The 26,360-nt window shown below is 41.4% G+C and overlaps 4 protein-coding genes across 4 annotated transcripts; 2 read left to right on the top strand and 2 right to left on the bottom strand.

Moving 5' to 3' along the window:
- Nucleotides 1-10,452: 10,452 nt before the first annotated feature.
- On the bottom strand, nucleotides 10,453-19,980 carry Nup358 (Nucleoporin 358kD). Its single transcript, XM_068299144.1, has 6 exons — nucleotides 19,656-19,980; nucleotides 16,159-19,183; nucleotides 12,854-16,008; nucleotides 11,950-12,799; nucleotides 11,121-11,888; nucleotides 10,453-11,042 (listed from the first exon to the last, which is right to left on the bottom strand). Exons 1-6 carry the CDS (start codon nucleotides 19,725-19,727, stop codon nucleotides 10,606-10,608), a joined length of 8,307 nt encoding a protein of 2,768 aa, XP_068155245.1. The 5' UTR covers nucleotides 19,728-19,980; the 3' UTR covers nucleotides 10,453-10,605.
- An 80-nt stretch (nucleotides 19,981-20,060) lies between these two features.
- On the top strand, nucleotides 20,061-21,704 carry LOC137584063 (transcription factor Ouib). Its single transcript, XM_068299302.1, has 4 exons — nucleotides 20,061-20,275; nucleotides 20,336-21,138; nucleotides 21,205-21,315; nucleotides 21,504-21,704. The coding sequence occupies exons 1-4, from the start codon at nucleotides 20,138-20,140 to the stop codon at nucleotides 21,622-21,624; spliced, it is 1,173 nt and encodes a 390-aa protein (XP_068155403.1). The 5' UTR covers nucleotides 20,061-20,137; the 3' UTR covers nucleotides 21,625-21,704.
- A 91-nt stretch (nucleotides 21,705-21,795) lies between these two features.
- LOC137584026 (zinc finger protein 11) lies at nucleotides 21,796-25,108 on the bottom strand. The gene is given in 6 exon segments (XM_068299253.1): nucleotides 21,796-22,656; nucleotides 22,718-23,284; nucleotides 23,286-23,327; nucleotides 23,385-24,279; nucleotides 24,338-24,807; nucleotides 24,874-25,108. Coding segments are annotated over 6 exon segments (2,910 nt in total). The 5' UTR covers nucleotides 25,009-25,108; the 3' UTR covers nucleotides 21,796-21,855.
- A 464-nt stretch (nucleotides 25,109-25,572) lies between these two features.
- LOC137583947 (uncharacterized) lies at nucleotides 25,573-26,273 on the top strand. Its single transcript, XM_068299141.1, has 2 exons — nucleotides 25,573-25,576; nucleotides 25,639-26,273. Exons 1-2 carry the CDS (start codon nucleotides 25,573-25,575, stop codon nucleotides 26,271-26,273), a joined length of 639 nt encoding a protein of 212 aa, XP_068155242.1.
- The last annotated feature ends 87 nt before the right edge of the window (nucleotides 26,274-26,360 follow it).

The following is a 26,360-nucleotide window of genomic DNA, read 5'->3' as shown; positions in this document are numbered from 1 at the left end:
TTTTCAGAAAATTGCATGTTCTGCATCCTTAGATGACCCTAACTTTTTTGATGCCAATCGATAGAGATCATCAAGGACTTTCCAGGAAATCATGTCCTTTCGTCCTGCGCCAGGATTTGTGGATTCTAGAGCTAAAAAACGTAAAAAGGATAATTTTCTCGAGGCCATATCTCGCCAGGACATTGATCGATTTCGCCAGGACATCCTTTTCTGGAGCCTCCAGGATCAGGACTATCGATCTGCATTCAAGGATTTTCAATATCCTTCCAAAAATATTGCTCGAATTGTTGTAAGGGGGGAGGTCAGAAAAATGGCAAAAAAGTGACAAAAAAACTACAAATGTCCTTATAACTCGGTCAATTAAAGGACGATCAGGATGTCCTTTGGTCAGATTGTAGTCCTTGTTGATCCGCATCGACTGACACTATCAGATCCTGGAATGTCCTTTTGGGAGCTGAGATAAAAGGACTTTTTTGCTTATGACAAAATGGCAAATATCTCGCGAGTCATTTGAAGGATCAGGACGAAAGTGGTGGGAAAACATTCCAATCATTGAGGACTATTGTTGGTGCAAAGGACATCCCGATAGTCCTTTGGAGAGCTGAGATATTAAGGATTTTGTAGTTTTCTCCAGATTTTTTGATCTTTTGCTTGAATTCGGGACTTAGAAAAAATTGCATTAAATTTGGGACTTGGTAAAAATTACAAGTCAAAAAACAGGAAAGTGCTAATAACTCGACAGTTTTAAGGATGAGCGGGATGTCCTTGGGCCAGATGGAAGTCCTTGCTCATGCGCGTCGACTGACATTACCATGTCCTGGAATGTCCTTTAAATATCTGCAAAAAAAGGTCCTTTTCAGAAAATTGCATGTTCTGCATCCTTAGATGACCCTAACTTTTTTTGATGCCAATCGATAGAGATCATCAAGGACTTTCCAGGAAATCATGTCCTTTCGTCCTGCGCCAGGATTTGTGGATTCTAGAGCTAAAAAACGTAAAAAGGATAATTTTCTCGAGGCCATATCTCGCCAGGACATTGATCGATTTCGCCAGGACATCCTTTTTTGGAGCCTCCAGGATCAGGACTATCGATTTGCATTCAAGGATTTTCAATATCCTTCCAAATATATTGCTCGAATTTTTGTAAGGGGGGAGGTCAGAAAAATGGCAAAAAAGTGACAAAAAAACTACAAATGTCCTTATAACTCGGTCATTTCAAGGACGATCAGGATGTCCTTTGGTCAGATTGTAGTCATTGATGATCCGCATCGAATGACACTATCAGATCCTGGAATGTCCTTTTGGGAGCTGAGATAAAAGGACTTTTTTGCTTATGACAAAATGGCGAATATCTCGCGAGTCCTTTGAAGGATCAGGACGAAAGTTGTGCCCAAACATTCCAATCATTGAGGACTATTGTTGGTTCAAAGGACATCCCTATAGTCCTTCGGAGAGCTGAGATATTAAGGATTTTGTAGTTTTCTCCAGATTTTTTGATCTTTTGCTTGAATTCGGGACTTAGAAAAAATTGCATTAAATTTGGGACTTGGTAAAAATTACAAGTCAAAAAACAGGAAAGTGCTAATAACTCGACAGTTTTAAGGATGAGCGGGATGTCCTTGGGCCAGATGGAAGTCCTTGCTCATGCGCGTCGACTGACATTACCATGTCCTGGAATGTCCTTTAAATATCTGCAAAAAAAGGTCCTTTTCAGAAAATTGCATGTTCTGCATCCTTAGATGACCCTAACTTTTTTTGATGCCAATCGATAGAGATCATCAAGGACTTTCCAGGAAATCATGTCCTTTCGTCCTGCGCCAGGATTTGTGGATTCTAGAGCTAAAAAACGTAAAAAGGATAATTTTCTCGAGGCCATATCTCGCCAGGACATTGATCGATTTCGCCAGGACATCCTTTTCTGGAGCCTCCAGGATCAGGACTATCGATCTGCATTCAAGGATTTTCAATATCCTTCCAAATATATTGCTCGAATTTTTGTAAGGGGGGAGGTCAGAAAAATGGCAAAAAAGTGACAAAAAAACTACAAATGTCCTTATAACTCGGTCATTTCAAGGACGATCAGGATGTCCTTTGGTCAGATTGTAGTCCTTGTTGATCCGCATCGACTGACACTATCAGATCCTGGAATGTCCTTTTGGGAGCTGAGATAAAAGGACTTTTTTGCTTATGACAAAATGGCAAATATCTCGCGAGTCATTTGAAGGATCAGGACGAAAGTGGTGGGAAAACAATCCAATCATTGAGGACTATTGTTGGTGCAAAGGACATCCCGATAGTCCTTTGGAGAGCTGAGATATTAAGGATTTTGTAGTTTTCTCCAGATTTTTTGATCTTTTGCTTGAATTCGGGACTTAGAAAAAATTGCATTAAATTTGGGACTTGGTAAAAATTACAAGTCAAAAAACAGGAAAGTGCTAATAACTCGACAGTTTTAAGGATGAGCGGGATGTCCTTGGGCCAGATGGAAGTCCTTGCTCATGCGCGTCGACTGACATTACCATGTCCTGGAATGTCCTTCAAATAGGTGGAAAAAAGGACCTTTGCAGAAAATTTCATGTCCTGCATCCTTAGATGACCCTAACTTTTTTTGATGCCAATCGATAGAGATCATCAAGGACTTTCCAGGAAATCATGTCCTTTCGTCCTGCGCCAGGATTTGTGGATTCTAGAGCTTAAAAACGAAAAAAGGATAATTTTCTCGAGGCCATATCTCGGCAGGACATTGATCGATTTCGCCAGGACATCCTTTTTTGGAGCCTCCAGGATAAGGACTATCGATCTGCATTCAAGGATTTTCAATATCCTTCCAAAAATATTGCTCGAATTGTTGTAAGGGGGGAGGTCAGAAAAATGGCAAAAAAAAGTGACAAAAAAACTACAAATGTCCTTATAACTCGGTCAATTAAAGGACGATCAGGATGTCCTTTGGTCAGATTGTAGTCCTTGTTGATCCGCATCGACTGACACTATCAGATCCTGGAATGTCCTTTTGGGAGCTGAGATAAAAGGACTTTTTTGCTTATGACAAAATGGCAAATATCTCGCGAGTCATTTGAAGGATCAGGACGAAAGTGGTGGGAAAACATTCCAATCATTGAGGACTATTGTTGGTGCAAAGGACATCCCGATAGTCCTTTGGAGAGCTGAGATATTAAGGATTTTGTAGTTTTCTCCAGATTTTTTGATCTTTTGCTTGAATTCGGGACTTAGAAAAAATTGCATTAAATTTGGGACTTGGTAAAAATTACAAGTCAAAAAACAGGAAAGTGCTAATAACTCGACAGTTTTAAGGATGAGCGGGATGTCCTTGGGCCAGATGGAAGTCCTTGCTCATGCGCGTCGACTGACATTACCATGTCCTGGAATGTCCTTTAAATATCTGCAAAAAAAGGCCCTTTTCAGAAAATTGCATGTTCTGCATCCTTAGATGACCCTAACTTTTTTTGATGCCAATCGATAGAGATCATCAAGGACTTTCCAGGAAATCATGTCCTTTCGTCCTGCGCCAGGATTTGTGGATTCTAGAGCTTAAAAACGAAAAAAGGATAATTTTCTCGAGGCCATATCTCGGCAGGACATTGATCGATTTCGCCAGGACATCCTTTTTTGGAGCCTCCAGGATCAGGACTATCGATCTGCATTCAAGGATTTTCAATATCCTTCCAAAAATATTGCTCGAATTGTTGTAAGGGGGGAGGTCAGAAAAATGGCAAAAAAGTGACAAAAAAAACTACAAATGTCCTTATAACTCGGTCATTTCAAGGACGATCAGGATGTCCTTTGGTCAGATTGTAGTCCTTGTTGATCCGCATCGACTGACACTATCAGATCCTGGAATGTCCTTTTGGGAGCTGAGATAAAAGGACTTTTTTGCTTATGACAAAATGGCAAATATCTCGCGAGTCATTTGAAGGATCAGGACGAAAGTGGTGGGAAAACATTCCAATCATTGAGGACTATTGTTGGTGCAAAGGACATCCCGATAGTCCTTTGGAGAGCTGAGATATTAAGGATTTTGTAGTTTTCTCCAGATTTTTTGATCTTTTGCTTGAATTCGGGACTTAGAAAAAATTGCATTAAATTTGGGACTTGGTAAAAATTACAAGTCAAAAAACAGGAAAGTGCTAATAACTCGACAGTTTTAAGGATGAGCGGGATGTCCTTGGGCCAGATGGAAGTCCTTGCTCATGCGCGTCGACTGACATTACCATGTCCTGGAATGTCCTTTAAATATCTGCAAAAAAAGGTCCTTTTCAGAAAATTGCATGTTCTGCATCCTTAGATGACCCTAACTTTTTTTGATGCCAATCGATAGAGATCATCAAGGACTTTCCAGGAAATCATGTCCTTTCGTCCTGCGCCAGGATTTGTGGATTCTAGAGCTTAAAAACGAAAAAAGGATAATTTTCTCGAGGCCATATCTCGGCAGGACATTGATCGATTTCGCCAGGACATCCTTTTTTGGAGCCTCCAGGATCAGGACTATCGATCTGCATTCAAGGATTTTCAATATCCTTCCAAAAATATTGCTCGAATTGTTGTAAGGGGGGAGGTCAGAAAAATGGCAAAAAAGTGACAAAAAAACTACAAATGTCCTTATAACTCGGTCATTTCAAGGACGATCAGGATGTCCTTTGGTCAGATTGTAGTCATTGATGATCCGCATCGAATGACACTATCAGATCCTGGAATGTCCTTTTGGGAGCTGAGATAAAAGGACTTTTTTGCTTATGACAAAATGGCGAATATCTCGCGAGTCCTTTGAAGGATCAGGACGAAAGTTGTGCCCAAACATTCCAATCATTGAGGACTATTGTTGGTTCAAAGGACATCCCGATAGTCCTTCGGAGAGCTGAGATATTAAGGATTTTGTAGTTTTCTCCAGATTTTTTGATCTTTTGCTTGAATTCGGGACTTAGAAAAAATTGCATTAAATTTGGGACTTGGTAAAAATTACAAGTCAAAAAACAGGAAAGTGCTAATAACTCGACAGTTTTAAGGATGAGCGGGATGTCCTTGGGCCAGATGGAAGTCCTTGCTCATGCGCGTCGACTGACATTACCATGTCCTGGAATGTCCTTTAAATATCTGCAAAAAAAGGTCCTTTTCAGAAAATTGCATGTTCTGCATCCTTAGATGACCCTAACTTTTTTTGATGCCAATCGATAGAGATCATCAAGGACTTTCCAGGAAATCATGTCCTTTCGTCCTGCGCCAGGATTTGTGGATTCTAGAGCTAAAAAACGTAAAAAGGATAATTTTCTCGAGGCCATATCTCGCCAGGACATTGATCGATTTCGCCAGGACATCCTTTTCTGGAGCCTCCAGGATCAGGACTATCGATCTGCATTCAAGGATTTTCAATATCCTTCCAAATATATTGCTCGAATTTTTGTAAGGGGGGAGGTCAGAAAAATGGCAAAAAAGTGACAAAAAAACTACAAATGTCCTTATAACTCGGTCATTTCAAGGACGATCAGGATGTCCTTTGGTCAGATTGTAGTCATTGATGATCCGCATCGAATGACACTATCAGATCCTGGAATGTCCTTTTGGGAGCTGAGATAAAAGGACTTTTTTGCTTATGACAAAATGGCGAATATCTCGCGAGTCCTTTGAAGGATCAGGACGAAAGTTGTGCCCAAACATTCCAATCATTGAGGACTATTGTTGGTTCAAAGGACATCCCGATAGTCCTTCGGAGAGCTGAGATATTAAGGATTTTGTAGTTTTCTCCAGATTTTTTGATCTTTTGCTTGAATTCGGGACTTAGAAAAAATTGCATTAAATTTGGGACTTGGTAAAAATTACAAGTCAAAAAACAGGAAAGTGCTAATAACTCGACAGTTTTAAGGATGAGCGGGATGTCCTTGGGCCAGATGGAAGTCCTTGCTCATGCGCGTCGACTGACATTACCATGTCCTGGAATGTCCTTTAAATATCTGCAAAAAAAGGTCCTTTTCAGAAAATTGCATGTTCTGCATCCTTAGATGACCCTAACTTTTTTTGATGCCAATCGATAGAGATCATCAAGGACTTTCCAGGAAATCATGTTCTTTCGTCCTGCGCCAGGATTTGTGGATTCTAGAGCTAAAAAACGTAAAAAGGATAATTTTCTCGAGGCCATATCTCGCCAGGACATTGATCGATTTCGCCAGGACATCCTTTTCTGGAGCCTCCAGGATCAGGACTATCGATCTGCATTCAAGGATTTTCAATATCCTTCCAAATATATTGCTCGAATTTTTGTAAGGGGGAGGTCAGAAAAATGGCAAAAAAGTGACAAAAAAACTACAAATGTCCTTATAACTCGGTCATTTCAAGGACGATCAGGATGTCCTTTGGTCAGATTGTAGTCATTGATGATCCGCATCGAATGACACTATCAGATCCTGGAATGTCCTTTTGGGAGCTGAGATAAAAGGACTTTTTTGCTTATGACAAAATGGCGAATATCTCGCGAGTCCTTTGAAGGATCAGGACGAAAGTTGTGCCCAAACATTCCAATCATTGAGGACTATTGTTGGTGCAAAGGACATCCCGATAGTCCTTCGGAGAGCTGAGATATTAAGGATTTTGTAGTTTTCTCCAGATTTTTTGATCTTTTGCTTGAATTCGGGACTTAGAAAAAATTGCATTAAATTTGGGACTTGGTAAAAATTACAAGTCAAAAAACAGGAAAGTGCTAATAACTCGACAGTTTTAAGGATGAGCGGGATGTCCTTGGGCCAGATGGAAGTCCTTGCTCATGCGCGTCGACTGACATTACCATGTCCTGGAATGTCCTTTAAATATCTGCAAAAAAAGGCCCTTTTCAGAAAATTGCATGTTCTGCATCCTTAGATGACCCTAACTTTTTTTGATGCCAATCGATAGAGATCATCAAGGACTTTCCAGGAAATCATGTCCTTTCGTCCTGCGCCAGGATTTGTGGATTCTAGAGCTTAAAAACGAAAAAAGGATAATTTTCTCGAGGCCATATCTCGGCAGGACATTGATCGATTTCGCCAGGACATCCTTTTTTGGAGCCTCCAGGATCAGGACTATCGATCTGCATTCAAGGATTTTCAATATCCTTCCAAAAATATTGCTCGAATTGTTGTAAGGGGGGAGGTCAGAAAAATGGCAAAAAAGTGACAAAAAAACTACAAATGTCCTTATAACTCGGTCATTTCAAGGACGATCAGGATGTCCTTTGGTCAGATTGTAGTCCTTGTTGATCCGCATCGACTGACACTATCAGATCCTGGAATGTCCTTTTGGGAGCTGAGATAAAAGGACTTTTTTGCTTATGACAAAATGGCAAATATCTCGCGAGTCATTTGAAGGATCAGGACGAAAGTGGTGGGAAAACAATCCAATCATTAAGGACTATTGTTGGTGCAAAGGACATCCCGATAGTCCTTTGGAGAGCTGAGATATTAAGGATTTTGTAGTTTTCTCCAGATTTTTTGATCTTTTGCTTGAATTCGGGACTTAGAAAAAATTGCATTAAATTTGGGACTTGGTAAAAATTACAAGTCAAAAAACAGGAAAGTGCTAATAACTCGACAGTTTTAAGGATGAGCGGGATGTCCTTGGGCCAGATGGAAGTCCTTGCTCATGCGCGTCGACTGACATTACCATGTCCTGGAATGTCCTTTAAATATCTGCAAAAAAAGGTCCTTTTCAGAAAATTGCATGTTCTGCATCCTTAGATGACCCTAACTTTTTTTGATGCCAATCGATAGAGATCATCAAGGACTTTCCAGGAAATCATGTCCTTTCGTCCTGCGCCAGGATTTGTGGATTCTAGAGCTAAAAAACGTAAAAAGGATAATTTTCTCGAGGCCATATCTCGCCAGGACATTGATCGATTTCGCCAGGACATCCTTTTCTGGAGCCTCCAGGATCAGGACTAACGATCTGCATTCAAGGATTTTCAATATCCTTCCAAATATATTGCTCGAATTTTTGTAAGGGGGGAGGTCAGAAAAATGGCAAAAAAGTGACAAAAAAACTACAAATGTCCTTATAACTCGGTCATTTCAAGGACGATCAGGATGTCCTTTGGTCAGATTGTAGTCCTTGTTGATCCGCATCGACTGACACTATCAGATCCTGGAATGTCCTTTTGGGAGCTGAGATAAAAGGACTTTTTTGCTTATGACAAAATGGCGAATATCTCGCGAGTCCTTTGAAGGATCAGGACGAAAGTTGTGCCCAAACATTCCAATCATTGAGGACTATTGTTGGTGCAAAGGATATCCCGATAGTCCTTCGGAGAGCTGAGATATTAAGGATTTTGTAGTTTTTCCCAGATTTTTTGATCTTTTGCTTGAATTCGGGACTTAGAAAAAATTGCATTAAATTTGGGACTTGGTAAAAATTACAAGTCAAAAAACAGGAAAGTGCTAATAACTCGACAGTTTTAAGGATGAGCGGGATGTCCTTGGGCCAGATGGAAGTCCTTGCTCATGCGCGTCGACTGACATTACCATGTCCTGGAATGTCCTTCAAATAGGTGGAAAAAAAGGACCTTTGCAGAAAATTTCATGTCCTGCATCCTTAGATGACCCTAACTTTTTTTGATGCCAATCGATAGAGATCATCAAGGACTTTCCAGGAAATCATGTCCTTTCGTCCTGCGCCAGGATTTGTGGATTCTAGAGCTTAAAAACGAAAAAAGGATAATTTTCTCGAGGCCATATCTCGGCAGGACATTGATCGATTTCGCCAGGACATCCTTTTTTGGAGCCTCCAGGATAAGGACTATCGATCTGCATTCAAGGATTTTCAATATCCTTCCAAAAATATTGCTCGAATTGTTGTAAAGGGGGAGGTCAGAAAAATGGCAAAAAAGTGACAAAAAAAACTACAAATGTCCTTATAACTCGGTCAATTAAAGGACGATCAGGATGTCCTTTGGTCAGATTGTAGTCCTTGTTGATCCGCATCGACTGACACTATCAGATCCTGGAATGTCCTTTTGGGAGCTGAGATAAAAGGACTTTTTTGCTTATGACAAAATGGCAAATATCTCGCGAGTCATTTGAAGGATCAGGACGAAAGTGGTGGGAAAACATTCCAATCATTGAGGACTATTGTTGGTGCAAAGGACATCCCGATAGTCCTTTGGAGAGCTGAGATATTAAGGATTTTGTAGTTTTCTCCAGATTTTTTGATCTTTTGCTTGAATTCGGGACTTAGAAAAAATTGCATTAAATTTGGGACTTGGTAAAAATTAAAAGTCAAAAAACAGGAAAGTGCTAATAACTCGACAGTTTTAAGGATGAGCGGGATGTCCTTGGGCCAGATGGAAGTCCTTGCTCATGCGCGTCGACTGACATTACCATGTCCTGGAATGTCCTTCAAATAGGTGGAAAAAAGGACCTTTGCAGAAAATTTCATGTCCTGCATCCTTAGATGACCCTAACTTTTTTTGATGCCAATCGATAGAGATCATCAAGGACTTTCCAGGAAATCATGTCCTTTCGTCCTGCGCCAGGATTTGTGGATTCTAGAGCTTAAAAACGAAAAAAGGATAATTTTCTCGAGGCCATATCTCGCCAGGACATTGATCGATTTCGCCAGGACATCCTTTTTTGGAGCCTCCAGGATCAGGACTATCGATCTGCATTCAAGGATTTTCAATATCCTTCCAAAAATATTGCTCGAATTGTTGTAAGGGGGGGAGGTCAGAAAAATGGCAAAAAAGTGACAAAAAAAACTACAAATGTCCTTATAACTCGGTCAATTAAAGGACGATCAGGATGTCCTTTGGTCAGATTGTAGTCCTTGATGATCCGCATCGACTGACACTATCAGATCCTGGAATGTCCTTTTGGGAGCTGAGATAAAAGGACTTTTTTGCTTATGACAAAATGGCGAATATCTCGCGAGTCCTTTGAAGGATCAGGACGAAAGTTGTGCCCAAACATTCCAATCATTGAGGACTATTGTTGGTGCAAAGGATATCCCGATAGTCCTTCGGAGAGCTGAGATATTAAGGATTTTGTAGTTTTTCCCAGATTTTTTGATCTTTTGCTTGAATTCGGGACTTAGAAAAAATTGCATTAAATTTGGGACTTGGTAAAAATTACAAGTCAAAAAACAGGAAAGCGCTAATAACTCGGCAGTTTTAAGGATGAGCGGGATGTCCTTGGTCCAGATGGAAGTCCTTGTTCATGCGCGTCGACTGATGTTACCATGTCCTGGAATGTCCTTCAAATAGGTGGAAAAAAGGACCTTTGCAGAAAATTTCATGTACTGCATCCTTAGATGACCCTAACTTTTTTTGATGCCAAACGATAGAGATCATCAAGGACTTTCTACGAATCCATATCCTTTCGTCCTGTGCCAGGATTTGTGGATTCTAGAGCCAAGAAACGAAAAAAGGATCTACTATATACTATACTATACTTTTTGCTTAATTATTTTAGTTTTTTGAACTTTTACTTAAAAAATTTGTTGTTTTATTATTTTTATTATATTTTCAGAAATACAACAAAATCAGCATTCACTGTATTCTTAGATTTAAATCCGATTTATTTCTCTGTTAGCAGCATTATCACGCAGGGCATCTTTACGCTCCACCTTACTGTTTCATTCCGATTTCTCGGTGACACATTTCGGACTACGTTCAGTCTCCGTTTCCTCATCGTGTGCTCTAGTAGCACTATCATTTAGTGGATCCTCGGCTTCTTCATCGTTTTCATGTATATTTCCTGCCTCCAATTCAATAGTCCTAGCCCGGTCAATGCAGGAGTTGACAACTTTATAAAATTCATCGGCAGGTTCCTGTTTCTTAAAACGGCAGGCCAAGCGTTCCAAAACACCTTCAGTGCCGACCTTACCTTCTGAATCTACCGCATAATTATAGTTAGCCCATAGAAAACTTTTACCTTGTTCAGTCATAAACTCTATTTTAAAAGCCGAGCCAATTTTCATGTTAAGCACCAGTTTATGGATCTGCTCCTGACGCATGACCATTCGGAAGGTTTTTAATTCTGGATGCTCTAAGACTTTAATTTCACCCACACCTAAAATGTACAAAGAATAAATGATGATAATTTATTAACAGAAGGTGGATGTGTTGTTATACAAAATTGAAAAGTTACCTCGTTCCTTCCACTGCTTTGTATCGGGATCAAAGCGATAGAGTTTTGTCCTCTCGCCGTATAATTTCGTCTCATTCTCCTCTCCAGTATTGACCACAATCTCATCGGGTAGCTCGACAATAGGCGCATAGTAAGGATCATAGTTATCATCAGTAGTTGTATCAGCATCTTCATCCTCAACTGATGCTGTAATCTTTTCTGTGTCCCCATCGGCAACTTTGGCGGCTTGGAAATTCTTAAAATCATTTTGATGAGTTAAATTGTAGAAGCCACCACTAGTGGACTTTTGAAACGCATTGATATTCTGTCCTTTGGCCACCAAACTGGCAAAATCATCACCAGCCTTGGCAGCCAAATCGGGAAATACTTTGGTTGTGGCACTATTGATCTCTTTATTTGTAAGATTAGAGCCAAAAGTAAAAGTTCCAAAAACAGGTGTTTTTGAATCTTGCTGACTGTTGTCACCACTAAGTGTCTTTTCCTTTTCCGGTTGATTTTTCTCCTTGCCTATATCAGCGAAGGATATGTTTGATATAGTTGCCAAAGATGAACCGAATACAAAGCCTGCAGATCCTCCGGCAGTCCCACTACCTGAACCACTGCCATCAAACAAGTTCGAGGAAGTACCGCCAAATATGGATTTCGTTTTTTCGCCATCCTCACTTTTGCTAAGAGTTTGCCCAAAAATTGATTTGGGCACTGTCCTTTCGACACTCTGTTGGAGGCTTTGATTGTTCGATGCACTGAAAACGAAGCCTAGTGGATTCTCTGTGGAGATTAAACAAGAAATGAACAAGGTATATTGTTTTAAACCAATTATTAAACTTACCAGTTTTGGCACTGCCAAAAGCAAAGCTATTATTAGAAGTAGCAAAGGGTTTTGATTCCTCTCCCTGATTTGTTTTGGCAGAGATGGTTGAATTTGCTGATATGGTTTGCCCAAATCCACCGAAGCTACCAAATCCTCCACTAGCTGCAGCACTTAATGAACTGGCCTTGAATATAGAGCTGCGATTAGTTGCCAGTGGCTGGATTGTATTACTAGCTGGAATTGATGTTGCCGATTGGATTTTGTGCTGTAGTTTAAGTGCCGGTAAGTAAAGTGGTAAAGATGGCTCTGTCGAATCTGCCCCGTTCTTATCTACCGATGTGGATCCGAATTCAAACGAGTCTACGTCACATCCTCGACAGCCGATGCACTTTTTATCGCTAAGTAAAAACTCCTCATTTAGTTTTAACTTCTCAGCTAAGTTTTGAATCTCCTTGGATGCTGCAGAATCAGGAGCAAGCACATGGTGCTCGTTTTCATCTTCAGCGGATATATTCAATGCTTTCTGCACCGCTTGATGGAAACCTTGGGCTATTTCGGGGGTTTTAAAGCGCAAGGCCAATCTCTCAAGAATATTTTCACCTTCACTATAATCGTTTACAGCAAACATCCATGATTTCTCATCCTTCGGTTTGTAGATCACGTTTAGGTCCAAAATATGGTTGAGACAAATTTTTAAGACCTGCTCACGTCTCATAACAACGCGCAATTTATGTGTTTGCTTGTGCTGCAAGATTTTTACATTTCCTAGACCTCGTTCCTTCCATTCGCCTTCCTGACTGAGGCGGTACAATTTTGCTCGGTGTTCATAAAGTTGCTTCTCATCTTCCTCCCCGGTTTTGACTTCAATCTAAAAAAAAAAAATTATATAATATACCTGTGCAGATAGTAGTGAGAATCTTACCTTGTCTGGCAGGGGTATCACTGGAGCGAAATACGCATTATTTTCTTCTTCAACATGATAATCGTTATCATTTGCGGATTCATCAGCTTGGGGACTCTTGGGCTCTGTAGCTGACGACTTGGGCATAGAAAAGCTAAACTTATTCGACCCTAAAATGGTGCCGCCAATACTAGTAGGCACGCTGGAAGTGGAAGTGCTTGTAGTACTAATGATGCCGCTGGCCTTCGGGGTAAAGTTAAAATTAGCTGAACCAAACGGCGTCTCAATGGCTGGAGTAGCAGAATTAAATCCGAACTTAAATTGTGTAGCGGAAGGCCAATTTAAATTGCTGCTACCGCCGAGTTTATTGTTTTTTTTATCTTCAGCGCCATCTTTGGGAGTTTCACAGGCCTTGCAGCTCACAATTTCCGCCTCGTTGGTCACATAGCATCCTGAGCATGTCCAACTACCTGGCTTTAATTTAAAACAATCACCAAATCCTGATGATTGATTTTTAGTCGGACCAAAACCCAAAGCGGAAGGCTCTGATGTTGTCACAGCGACAGGGGCAGCATTGGCAACGAGTGGCAGCCTTGATTTTTCCTTGGTCTTATTGGAGCCACCGAATTCAAAACTGGCAGCCGGAGTCACTGCCGTGGTGGTTGCTGCCGTGGTGACGGAAGTCCCAAATCCAAAATTAAATTTGCCAGCAGTGCTGATTGATAAATTCACAGCACTTCCGCCATCTAAACCTCCAGCGTTAACTGGTTTTGGCGGCACTGAATTATCTTTGGGTGCTTCGCATGCCAAGCAATGAAGTTGTCCTGCTCCATTGTTAGTATAGCAGCTCTCACAACTCCAACTGCCTGACACAGGCTTGAAGGCATCACCGAAGCCAACAACAGGCTTCTTATCCGCTTCTTCCTTATTCTTTTGGTGCTTTTTTTCATTAGCTTTTTGCTCCGATACTTGAATTTTTTGTGGCGTCAACAATTTTTGAGCCTTGATAATCTCGTCGAGGAATGCCTTACATGTGTCTGCTGTTTTAAATCTAATACACAGCAGCTCGGAGGTCATCTCTCCCTCGGAATAGTCTTTGGCAGCCCATGTCAGGGCTGTTTGAGAGTTTTTTAGATAATTAAATTTAGTCTCCGCTGAAAGTCTCTGATTGCAGCACAGTTTATGAATCTGTTCGCGACGCATAACTAAACGTATTTGCTGAGGGTTCAATTTTGATTGCAAGAGTTTTATGTTGCCAAGGCCACGCTCCTTCCATTCATTGGACTCTCGATCATATCGTAACAATTTAGCTCTGTGCTCAAACAAAATTGATTCGTTCTCCTCACCTGTGACAACTTCGACGAGTTCAGGCAGAGGAATAACTGGTGTAAACTGGGCAGTCGGCACATACTCTTCCAATATATCCGTTTCAGCCTCAGTAGCAGAAGTAATAGCCCCGACAGGAGTGGGAGTTGAATTAGCGTTCAAAACTGTCGAATCTTTAATTAGGGCGGTGGTGAAGAGTGTAGTATTGTTGGTAGACGTAATGCTGTGAGCAGTGGATAACGCCGACACGCTTCCAAAAGAAAGGTTGCCAAAGGGTGACGAATTTACTTTTGAACCAGACATATTGGAAAAACTGAAGTTTGCAAATGGCGAAGTTGTTGTTGTAGAAGTAAGAGGCGCCGTTGCTCCAAATAAGGACTTGGCCACGAAATTGGCTGCCGCAGGTCCACTAGAAGCCTCAACTGCTGCTGTCTGGGCCTTAACCAACTCCAAAGGCTTGCTTAGTAATGGATTGGCTGGGGTGCTTGTCACAAAATTATCTTGCTTAATTGGTTTCGGCTGATGTATCTCCTGTTTATCTTTCAGCTTTACTATGTCATTTTGTGCAGCTTTAAAAGCTTGTTGAAACTGAAGAGCAGTTTCGGGTAGCTTGAATCTAACCAAAAACGTTTCCAACTGAAGATGTTCATCTGCGAAATCATTAGCTGCCCAAATAAACGATTTTTTTTCTGAGTCCTGGGTCGGTTGAGTCAACTCCATATCTTTGGTTATCTTATGATTTGCACAAATCTTATGGGTCTGATCGCGACGCATGAGCACGCGATAAATTCCATTCGAATTATTTCTCAATATTTTTATGAGCCCAATGCCTCGCTCCTTCCATTCTTTGTCAACATGCCGGAACAATTTGGCTCTGAAGCTGAATTTAATTTCCTCGTCCTCTTCGCCTGTACGAACCTCAACTTCATCTGGCAGCGGAATAATGCCCTGCAAGTCTGGACGAGGATCATAGTCCAATTCAGCGGAACCATCAAAACTGGTATCTACTTCTTCTGCAGCCGGCTTCTCCTCCTTCTGCTGTTCCTTTTCCTTCTCTTTTTCCTTCTCGGCAGCAGCTTGTGCAACCTGTGGTTTAAAGGAGAAAGTCATTTCACCACCAGTACCACCGCTACCGCCTCCAGTAGCACCAACTATATTGCTTCCCTGTGTTCCTACATTAAAGTTAAAGCTTCCCTGTGTTCCTACATTAAAGTTAAACGCTCCACCAGGTGTTACGGCAGGAGGTACTGTTACGCCAGTTCCCAACAGAGGATTTGAAGATGCCGTCGCTGGAACAGGAGTTATACTTGGCTTGATATGCTGAGCTGGTATGGTCACACTGAGCTGCACTTGGCCAGCAGCACTAGTTAAGGCATCTGCCTTAGGTAACGGATCCGAATTGGTTATGACGACATTAGCAGGGGGTTCCTTTTCTACAGGTTGATTGTTTAGAGCGCGATTGAACAAGGCAGCAGGAACATTCATCGGATTAGTCTTCGAAGATTTCTGCGGTTGTAAGTGCGGTACAGCCGGCTGTGGTGGTGGTTGTGTTAATGATTGTGATTGCGTCCCTGAAAGCTGCTGTGGTACACCGAGTGTTGTAATGGGGGTTGGCGGAGTATTAAAAAAACTTGTAGTTGTAGGATTAGCCAAACTTCCAATTCCGCCTACGGGTGTGGTGGGGTCAGCCAGATTAAGTGGACCAGAGCCTGGCACTGATGGTCCAGGTGGTGGAGCCAATGGTGATTGGCCGTAGTGGCCTAACGCATCTAAATAAGGGGCTCCTCCTGCAGCTGAATTACCACCATACATTGCATTTGGTGGTAAATTAAAATTTGAATTGCGTGGTCCTGTAACGAATGTTATTAGATTTTATAAATCGAGCAACGCATAGAGATGGCCAAGTGTGGCCATTCTTAAGAAAACTTACCATAAAGATTGCATAAATTATAATAATCAAACATCCATTGGTTGGAATATGCGGCTTGGGCAGGATTAGCTGCTGCCAACGGGGGGCAAGCCATTGTTATAAAAACCACTAGGTGGACCAGCACCGAATGCTCCAGTACCGGGGTGATTATTAGGGGGCAACATTTGCGGCGGCTGTTGCTGGCTCTGATAATGCTGTGTTTGAATTTGGCTCTGCTGTTGCTGTTGTGAGTGTTGTTGCGGAGGTTGTGTTCCATGCTGCTGTGGCGGTGGTGGCACTGCCAAGTCCTCCATAATGAATAAATCGTCTAAACCCAAAGCAGCTGCCGGGTCTACCTCTTGGTTGTGATTGGATGTGCCGAGCTTAAGCTTCTTTAACATATCATCCAGGGTGTTGGTTAATATCTTGACATCCTGACGCAAAGCCTCAAAGTTATCGTTGACTTCTTCTTTAAATTGGCAAAAATCGGTGGTAATTTTTTTAAACATTCGATCCACATCCAACAAAGGAACATCAGCATCGCGGCCACGAGAGCGATTTATGCTCTCATTTACTTTGGAATTGGTAACACCCGCATAGTAGTCAGGTTCAGTATCAGCGTCTTCAGCATCCTCATATGTAGACGAATTGTTATGCAAGTCAGGGCTTCGCTGCTGATGTAGGTGTCCGGCCTCCTGTTGGCAGCGTTTTATGTCCCTGCCTATAATGGGTGCTAGTGCATGTTCTGGCTGGGACTTTAGAAGCTGTTGCGTTTGTTGAAGGCAGTTCTGGCGTTGCTCCAAATAACGCGCACGAGAGGATTTTGTCGTGCGATTACAATCCCCTAGCATTCGATAGGCTTCAGCCTGTAAATAACTGGCTATTGGTAAATTTAGGCCCCGCATTTCTTCAATGAACTCTTCAAACTGGTTCTCCTTGAACGCTTTTTTACTCAAGTAGGTTACAGCTTTCTCGGCCAAACTGTGCATTAGTTTCAAGGACGCAGTCGAGGATGACGAAGTGTACTTAAAATAACGCGAAAATGGCTCTAACTCTTGTTGTGATTGACGACGCAGCATTTGAAAGCCTTGTTTGAATATGAGATTAATGCGTGTCTGTAAACTAAGCCGATCCTGGCGAGAATTAAGGATGTGACCCAATTGAAAAAGAATAATTAGATCCATGCGAGGGCCATTGGTAGCACGTACAGCCTCTAGTCCAACTTGTAATTGAGCTCTTTGCTCGGTCCGATTGCCATCGTTGAAGTGATGATTGCTGTTCCAAATTTGGACCAATTGCCACCACTTTGACTGTTCTGGGGTGGTTAGTTGTTGAAATATATTTATATAGGGCAACATGTGAGGTCGGGAACATGCTGATCGATTACCAACGTTGGAGCTATTGTAGTTCTCTCTTTGTAAAGAAAGTTTTCTTTGGGTTTGCATGACGACAGCATAGAGGAATATATCAATATCGATTTGTGTTAGAGAGTCGGGACTGCAGTAACTTAGATTTTGATTCGATTTGATATCCTTGCGAAGGTTCCCATAGAAGCGGACCCGCTGATGATCTCCCAACCTTTCTGGTTTCGTGCACAAAGCCAAATAAACATGCTGACTCAGTGACTGGGGGGACAATAGCAATGCATCTTGTTCGTATGATTCTATATCCGAAACATTTGGCCAATCGTAAAGTGGCTGCTGCAAGCTTGCGTTCTTCACCAAGTGAGATGTTTGCTCTTTTAGTTTGTGGTCGCCATGTGTAAACAGTATCTGATAGATTTGACGTCGCCACTGCTTGTCCGCGCATAACTGCCGAGCTTCAGACAATAAATCATCCGAACTCAACCACAAAGACGGAAACCCCTGATTTTCTGATTGACGAGGTGAATTTATGTCGTTGTTAATTCCCTCCTTACATTCTTCATCATCCTGGGATTCATCCTGCCTCAGACAACCCAACAATGTACGGCCCATTTGAGCGCACCTAAATGCGGTCTGTGTACGCCATATATGAAACAACTTTCTTTGGGCCTTATCGCAATGTTTCAGCCAATTCGGTTGCGTATTTTGAAAAGGATTTATTTGATAGCCCAACAGCAGCAAGGGCAAGGAATCTCTTAAGGTACCCATCCATTTGTTTTTATTGCCCGTTAGCTCACGTTTAAATAATAAAGAAACAGCATGGAGCATTAACTGACCACTAAAATGTCCTTGGGCCGATTTCAGAAAATCCCTTTGGATTTGATTCTGATTCTCTGCTTGAATCTTGTCTAACTCATTGTTAAACCTGTGTAAATACTGATCCAAGCGAAACAGTTGGCTAGTCCCATCGGCCAGGGCATTGTTGGAGTCCAAGCTTAATGACATTAAACGATCTAGCGTCATTAAAGTAAGATGCCAATAGGACCACGATTTTTTTAGATCTTTTGATTGCTCATATTTGGTGAGAACCAGCCATATACTCTTATACCACTCAATTGATTGACTAAAAGGAGAACCAACAGCTGCTCCAGTATTATCGCCGTTGGGTGACAAAAACTTTTCATCCAGTTCCAACTCCACATTATAGGCGTAATAAAAGGCTTTTTCAATTTTGTTTTTTTCCACATAGCTAAGCAATAGACGCACTCGCACACTGACATCTTGTGGTCGTTCCTGAAGCTCCTTGTGCATAAGAATTTCCAGGGTTTCATCATCATGATCAGCATCACCACCTCCTCCTGCACCACCATTTTTGTCTCTACCTTGTTGGTTTAACTTCAGGCGCAAAGAAAATATTAAGTCACTTTCCTGGGGCTCGTCTCTATCTTCTGTTGCCAAACCCAACCAATATTTGGCACGCTCCGCGGTATAAAGATTGGAATCATCAAGTATTAGCTGACATGCCTCACGTATCACATCTCCTTGGCGTGGATTTAACTGTATGCAACGTTGCAAATGATGCAACGCTCGAAGATTATCCGGCTGCTTGAGGTGTTTAAAGCATTGGGCAATCAAACGGTGGGCCACCAATTCATCCTTAACCTTCAGATAGCATGTTAAATATTCTGCGGCCTTAGAATACTCTTGTATTTTAATATATAAACGGGCAACCGCCAGACACTTGATGTCGCGCTGAAATTAGGCAGAAAGATTTTGATTTCTTGTACATCGACGGGTTACATTACATTACTTCTAAAAGTTTTTTACTTTATTCAACTTAGCAGCGTTTCGACCCTAACCTTTCATACCAAATCAATAATGTCAAATATTGTTCTACGCAATATGTAAAAAAGAATTTAGTAGCTTCATAATTGTATTTGCATATGTTCTCCATGTAATCACACATATGCACGTACATGTACATATATACGATGTACATATGTATGTATGCCCATACATAAGTAATTTTCATGTAGCTTATAGATTTTTGTGCACTCGGCACTTAGCAAAAAAGCGCGCATTTTCTTTAAACTGACGCCGCCTCAGACACACGCACACATGTTTGCGTGCCTACGCACACACATGCATTTGGCGGAGACAACGGCGCCAAGATTTCGCAATCATGAAAATTTCTTATATGTGTAAGCATAGACGAATACATTACCTCTGGCCCCGGCGGCAATTTTCCCAACAACTTATGGACCTGCTCGTCCACCTCTTTGCGTGTGGCAAACATTCTGTTACGTTTGCACAATGACTTTATTGTTGTCAATTATATCCGGCACCGGTTTGCGGCTTCTTTTGTCTGCTTTCAAATTTCAATAACTGCACTTCTTCAGAAACTGTATGGTAATAACCAGATCGTTTGCTTTGCAACGCTTTGCTTTTTTCTTTCTATTTAATATTTATAACCATCACTTCTATTAACAAATCTCAGAAACAATAAATATTCGTAGCAACCGGACGTTGTATTTAATAGGGCTGGATTCGCAATCGTTCGTTTCCAATACTAAAATTTAGAGTTGTGTCGTACAATTATCGATAAATCTAACAAGTATCCAAAAGGCAACCCTGATAGTGCTGGGGCAAAAAAGGGAAAAATTAGTTAGACGCTGACTTTGTTTTGTTTACATATATTAATGAAAAATGCCAGAATATGTGCTGTGCAGAATTTGCCTAACAGAAGATATCAACTCGGATACAATGACTCCGCTTTTTGATGATCAGGACGATGGGCAGTGTTGTGAGCTTCGCCGTAAAATTGAGGAAGTCAGCAGCATAAAGGTAAGTAAGTAGAAAATGCAAATTGAAATGAGTTCTAATCTCTACAATCACTGTCTGCAGTTGGCTCCATTGGATATACCCAGTATGCTATGTTACAGCTGTGTGGACCGACTGACCCATGCTTTTAAGTTTCGGGAACTTTGTCAGGCTAGCGAACGGACCTTTGCCAGCAACGTTGTAAAGTCTGAAATGAAACTGGAGCCCACAGATGAGAATAACATCGGTCATCACCATCAAATTGAATACATCTACGAGACAACGAATGAATTTATTGAAACTGATGGAGACATTGAATTTCTTGAAGAGCCTTTGGATGAGGTGGAGGGCACAGAGGGACGACCTACAGCTACAGGAGAGGGATCAGAAATTGAGCATATTATTGGCGACGCTCTGGCCGAAGATGAAGGTCTAGCTCATCATGATGATGAGTTGCTTGTTATGGCCCATGGCAGTGACAGTGACTATGATCCCGTCGAGAATTTACGCAAGTCTAGGTTACGAGTACGCAGACCCAAACGTCTTATTTCTAAAAGGGGGCGAGGCAGACCTCGCAGTTGTCACGCCCCTATTGAAAAGACGTCACACACTGGTAGTACTGTTGCTGGCAAGGTCCCTGAAGAAACCTCTACGAACATAATGTGCGAAATATGTGGTAATATTTACTCCAGGCGGGCTGCTTTAAATATTCATATGCGTCGGCATATGGCCGAGAAGCCATTTGAGTGCGAAATTTGTAGCAAAACATTTGCTGGACCTTCGGAGCTAAATCGTCACATCCGCGTTCATACAGGCGAAAAGCCATTTACCTGTAAATACTGTTCCCGATCCTTTGCTGATCGCAGCTCCAATATACGTCATGAGAGGTAGACCACTTTAATTAGACTCTATCCTTCAAATCTTTAAACTTCCACGAATACTTGTTCTTGCAGAACTCACACAAATGAGAGACCTTTCACGTGCTCCACCTGCGGCAAATCATTTTCGTACTCAAACGTCCTCAAGAATCATATGCTGACCCACACAGGAGAAAAACCTTTCTCGTATGTACAAAAGTAATTTTCAGTTAAAGTAAATTTGAATGTAAAAATTAATTTTCATAAAACGTTGAGGGAAATCGGACCATGAAATCTCTTAAACTTTGTCAATGAATTCTTTAATTATTTTATATTGTTGTACGGCTGTATTTGTATTATGTTTAAATTCAATGTTATTTTTTTATTGTGTGTAGATGTATACCGTGCAATAAAACCTTTTCCCGGAAACATCAGCTGGAACAGCATGTTGGGACCATGACGCACCAGCAAACAGTAAGATCCCATCAGACCAACCCCACAGAGATGTTATACTAGTCAAGAAAATCAGCATCAAATTAAACCCTAAGGTAGATCAAAATATTATGTTGTAAATAAAAATTAAGATACAGTACAAATCCTGAAATGAGTTTACAGCGAACATGCAAACATTTCTGTACTCCCAAAGTTGTTAAAACGCTTTTTGAAGTGACAAGAAATGTAAAGTAATTGTTTTAGGGTTTCTGGAAAATTCAATTACGAAAACGTTTATCGTATATTTTATTGAAATTAATTTCGTGTCAATGACAGCGACGCTCCCTCAACCTCATCAAAATGCCGTCGCATCATTCGATGTTTTTCCAGTGTGCTGCTTTGAATGAACCTCTCTCCGCATGTGCCGCAAATAAAGGGACACTCCCCAGTATGCTGTTGGAGATGCAACTTTAGATCCTTCGCCTGCCGATAACTTTTTTCACAATAGGTACAGGCATGCGGTTTTAATCCACTGTGTGTTAGCATGTGCCTCTTTAATTTGTCCGAGCGAGCGAAGTCCTTGCCACATACAGTGCAATGATATGGCTTTTCACCTGTATGCATTCGCCGATGTGCTGTCATTTCAGAGTGTCTTGGGAAGGCCATTTCACAAAAATCGCATTTAAAGGGTTTCTCGCCGGTATGTCGTCGCATATGAGTAACTAGACAGGCGGCTGTTTTTGTCTCACGTCCGCACAATGAGCAAAGAAATCTTTTTTCCGCCTCCTTTCGCTTCCGATCGCCATTTACATGCACATCACGGATGTGATTGTTTAGACGAGACTTCATTTGATAGGTTCTATCACAGTGTGGACATTGCAGTAGCTGGACATCTATTTGGGTCTGCGGTTGTTTATCCTTGGCAATTGTTTTCGCTGGGAGGATGTCATTGCTGATTAAAAGTTGCTGCTCAGCCGTAGATGAAGTCTGACCATGTTGCAAACGGAGATGCTGCTCAAGATTCTCTGGCCACATAAATTTATAACTGCACTGTCTACATGATAATTTTTTATCTAGGCTACCGCACTGCCTCAATCGATGATGATCCATAATGCTCTAGAAGAGAGATAAGGAAAGGATTAGGCATTTTATTAACGAATAATTAATACTGTTTCACCTTGGAAACACACTTAAAGATGCACATTTCGCACTCATAAGGCATCTTGTCGAAACGATGCATGGCCCGTTGATGCTGAATCATTTCGTATTTGCGTCGACATTGTATACTACACAGCTCACACATATAGCCAACATGATGTCCACCACCTACTGACGGAATAAACATATCGTCCTCTGTTTCCGAATCACTTAACTGCAGCTCGAATCCTGATTCATTGGTTATGGAATAGTTAAGCGGTGAATTGATATTTGGCTGATCTGATGCCGACGACGACATTGTTAGCTTCAGCCCCAGTTCCAGTTGGATGTGGGCCCGTAGTTCATGTACACGTTTAAACTGAGAGTTACATATCTTACAGCTAATCCGTTTAATGCCGTTGGGCTTTGAAGTTGCTTGTATTAACGTCTCTGCTAATGGTATGTCTTGCTCTTTAAATCCATGTCGTTTTAAGTGCTTTACTAGGTAATCACGACGGTAAAATTTGCGACTACACCACTGACAGGGCAGCAACTTTGATTCATCGGCATGGACGCTGAGCAAATGGACTGTGAGAGACTTTTTTTTTATCAAATACACGCTTACAGTCGGGGCACTCAAAAGTTTGATTCTAAAATTGAGATAATATGAATGTATACAACAATAAAGCTTTAACTATGGTAATTACCGTAATTCGATGCTCTCGTATGTGACTCCTGAAATTATGTTTCCATCGAAATCGCAACGGACATTTGTAACACAAAAATCGTTTCTGGGCATTACGGCACTGCGACTCATTATGGTGTCGCAGTAGTTGAAGACTGACAAATCTGGCCTGACAACGTCCACAGACATGGGGAGCCTCCAACCAAGGATGAATTTGACGCTGGTGATCGTAAAGCTGATACTTTCGGGCATATCTCTGCGGGCACAGCTCACAAGTGTATTCCAGAAATTGTGATGATTGCTCTGCCTCACCTTCGCTGTCGGTTTCTGAACTGTCCAGATCGATTTCATAACCAGATTGATTGGTTATTGAATAGAAGCGCTGAAAATGGCCAGCCATTAAGTCCTGACGTATGAGTTGCTTTAGCTGCTCTTCCCCTATATTTTTTGAGTCCGGATAAAAGAAATCGGCTAGAGACTCTACATTGGGCCGTTTGGCCAGCGTGGTAATTTCTGGATGATTCTCTAAGTGGCGGCGTAAGTCTAATATTTTGTTATATTGACTCTGACAGAGCATGCATTCGATAAGTTTGTAACCATGGGGTTTGCAAAGATTAACATCAATCGATTTGGCCTTCTTGTGCTCGCTTAGATGAGATGACCTCTTTGATTCACTATGAACCTTAAGATGAGACTCCAGATTTTCTTGCCGGTTAAATTTGCGAATGCAAAGAGAGCAAGAAAAGAGGCCAGATGATTGATGGATTCTAGACTTATGCTTCTTTAAGGATTCGCCTCGGATGAAACTTTTCGGACATTCACTACATTCAAAAGGTCGCCGTCTTGTCAACTTGAGAGTATTTCGGTTTTTTTTCCATTTTAAAACTCGTTGTTGCAGAGGAATATTGTCAAGGGAGCTGGAAAGGTATTACATTGTACATATCTATATCTTAATATGGGAATTGAAAAACTAACTCTTCATCCTCATCGTCGTCGGAATCGTCGAACCCATCATCGTTAAAATTAGCATTAACCAATTTATCCTCCTCCTCTTCTATGTTAGTATGTTGTATGTCATTTTCCTTTTTTACTGCCGTCGGATCTAACATCGTCAAGGGATCAATTAGTCTTTTAGTATCCCCCTCACCATCATCAGCAATAGCATCAGACTCTTCTAGATTGGGCAATTCTGTGCATGTTATCTTCCCAGTCTCTCCGTTTTCCCTATCACTCTCATCCCCTTCAGTTTCCATTTTAACCTCCACATGTTGCTCGGCACATAGCTCCATTGGCGACTCCTGCAAGCAATCTTGAAGCTGCCGCATCAGCAAAAAGTTAGCGGCCAAAGCTTGTTTCATATAGTCATAGGAAGTCGTTAATCTCTTTAAACAAGATTGACACAACGATTGCGGCAACTTCTGGTCACTGGACATAGGCAGTTTTAGCTATTTTAGAATAAGTCGAAAATGATTACATGTAACAAAATTTGCTATGATCGTAACAATATTTACATCAATATTTATTAATTCACCGAGGATTTCGGAAAGCAACTTTTCCGGATACTCTTTGCTAGGCGTGTCTAGATTATACAGCTTGTCCGTGAGTTTAGCACTGTCGCAGGTGCGACAGACAATCGGCAGCTTCATTATTATTGTTCTTTGCTTGAGCCAATTGAACTATTAAGTTTTACACAAAAAAAAAAGAAACAAGATAGACAACGAAAATAGACAGTGTGACCATTTTGCTTGACAGTGTTGTCTAATTGCTGCAGGCCCAATGGTTTAATCTAACGGTTAGAAGGATTTTAATGTCACTCTGAATTTGAAAACCAGTTTTATAAATAAAGTAAATTTATTTAAACTTAGTTTTTAGCACATCCTGATTAATGAATGGCTAAAACATAAAACATATATGGTCTTGTGGCAATTCTAATTTCTGTTGCTGCACTCAATCCCAAAAACTTAATGCGAGGAGCCAGCAAAGTGAACTTACTGTTACCCTATCACTTTTAACGTCCAATGAAAACACCATACCATAAAAATTAAAAGTGCTCAGTATTGTAAGAATTGTCAAAATCAAAAAAAAAAAAAAAAAAAAAACATCCCACTACATTTTCACAACTGTCGAAATTCTGTTCATTACTCTTCTAACTTCGATCCGCCTTAGTCTTTGTCTAAAAAGTTTTTGTGTGTACATTTGCCGCATACAAAATGAGTAAGTATACTCATATTAAAATTTTCTTGAATCGTAAGTCATAATATACAATCTTCTCCAAGGTTCGCCATGTGGCAAGTGCAATATATGCCCTTGTGGAACTAATGGTTCTTCTGGTACTAACGGAACAGCACCGCCACCGCCACCGCCGCCAGAACCACAGCAGCAGCAACAGCAACCACCTGCATGTTCGAATCCCGATCATTGTGATCTTAGAGTGGGACCATCGACTAACCGTTCCCAGGCTCCACAGCCGCAGGTGCCCTCTGGTGGTGGATGTCAGGTAAATGTCTATCAACCACCGCCACCGACTCAGCCATATCAACCAACACAAAGACCCAATGTGGACTGCGCTTGCACTCAAAATCGGCAACGGAATCGCGTAACAGCAATACAGGCGCCTTTAGCCGATAACTACACTTGTTCACGGCCTCAGCGTGTAGAAGCACCGACCCCAACGGAGACGCGGTGTAATTGCCATGAAAAGCCGAACAAATTGGAGTGTCAATGTGCACCACCAATAGCCCCTACAGTGGCCCCACCTAATCGGTATGAATCACAGCCTACTCATGCAAATGTGACGTGTGGGCAAGCGACAAACCCACAAGGACCTCCACCTTATGTCCGACGCACCAACGCCAGCCAATGTGGACACTGTCGCTCGCAGCGAAAACGTAAGAAGTGCTCTATACAATGATTATGAATGGCGGCAATTAAACGACGCAGTGGGCATCTATATATAGATACTTGGGAATTACTTATCTATTATAATCTCTTAGACATC

Source organism: Drosophila tropicalis, unplaced genomic scaffold (assembly GCF_018151085.1).
Source record: "Drosophila tropicalis isolate 14030-0801.00 unplaced genomic scaffold, ASM1815108v1 contig_878, whole genome shotgun sequence".
NCBI classification, from domain to species: Eukaryota; Metazoa; Arthropoda; class Insecta; order Diptera; family Drosophilidae; genus Drosophila; species Drosophila tropicalis.
This window is presented reverse-complemented; position numbering and strand designations above follow the sequence as displayed.

Coding starts and splice junctions, on each gene's coding strand:
- LOC137584063 (XM_068299302.1), top strand. CDS start 20,138: ATGCCAGAATATGTGCTGTGCAGAATTTGCCTAACAGAAGATATCAAC. Junction 20,276..20,335: donor AGGAAGTCAGCAGCATAAAG/GTAAGTAAGTAG, acceptor CACTGTCTGCAG/TTGGCTCCATTGGATATACC. Junction 21,316..21,503: donor ACAGGAGAAAAACCTTTCTC/GTATGTACAAAA, acceptor TATTGTGTGTAG/ATGTATACCGTGCAATAAAA.
- Nup358 (XM_068299144.1), bottom strand. CDS start 19,727: ATGTTTGCCACACGCAAAGAGGTGGACGAGCAGGTCCATAAGTTGTTG. Junction 11,889..11,949: donor TTTTGGCAGTGCCAAAACTG/GTAAGTTTAATA, acceptor TAATCTCCACAG/AGAATCCACTAGGCTTCGTT. Junction 11,043..11,120: donor AAAGCAGTGGAAGGAACGAG/GTAACTTTTCAA, acceptor TGTACATTTTAG/GTGTGGGTGAAATTAAAGTC.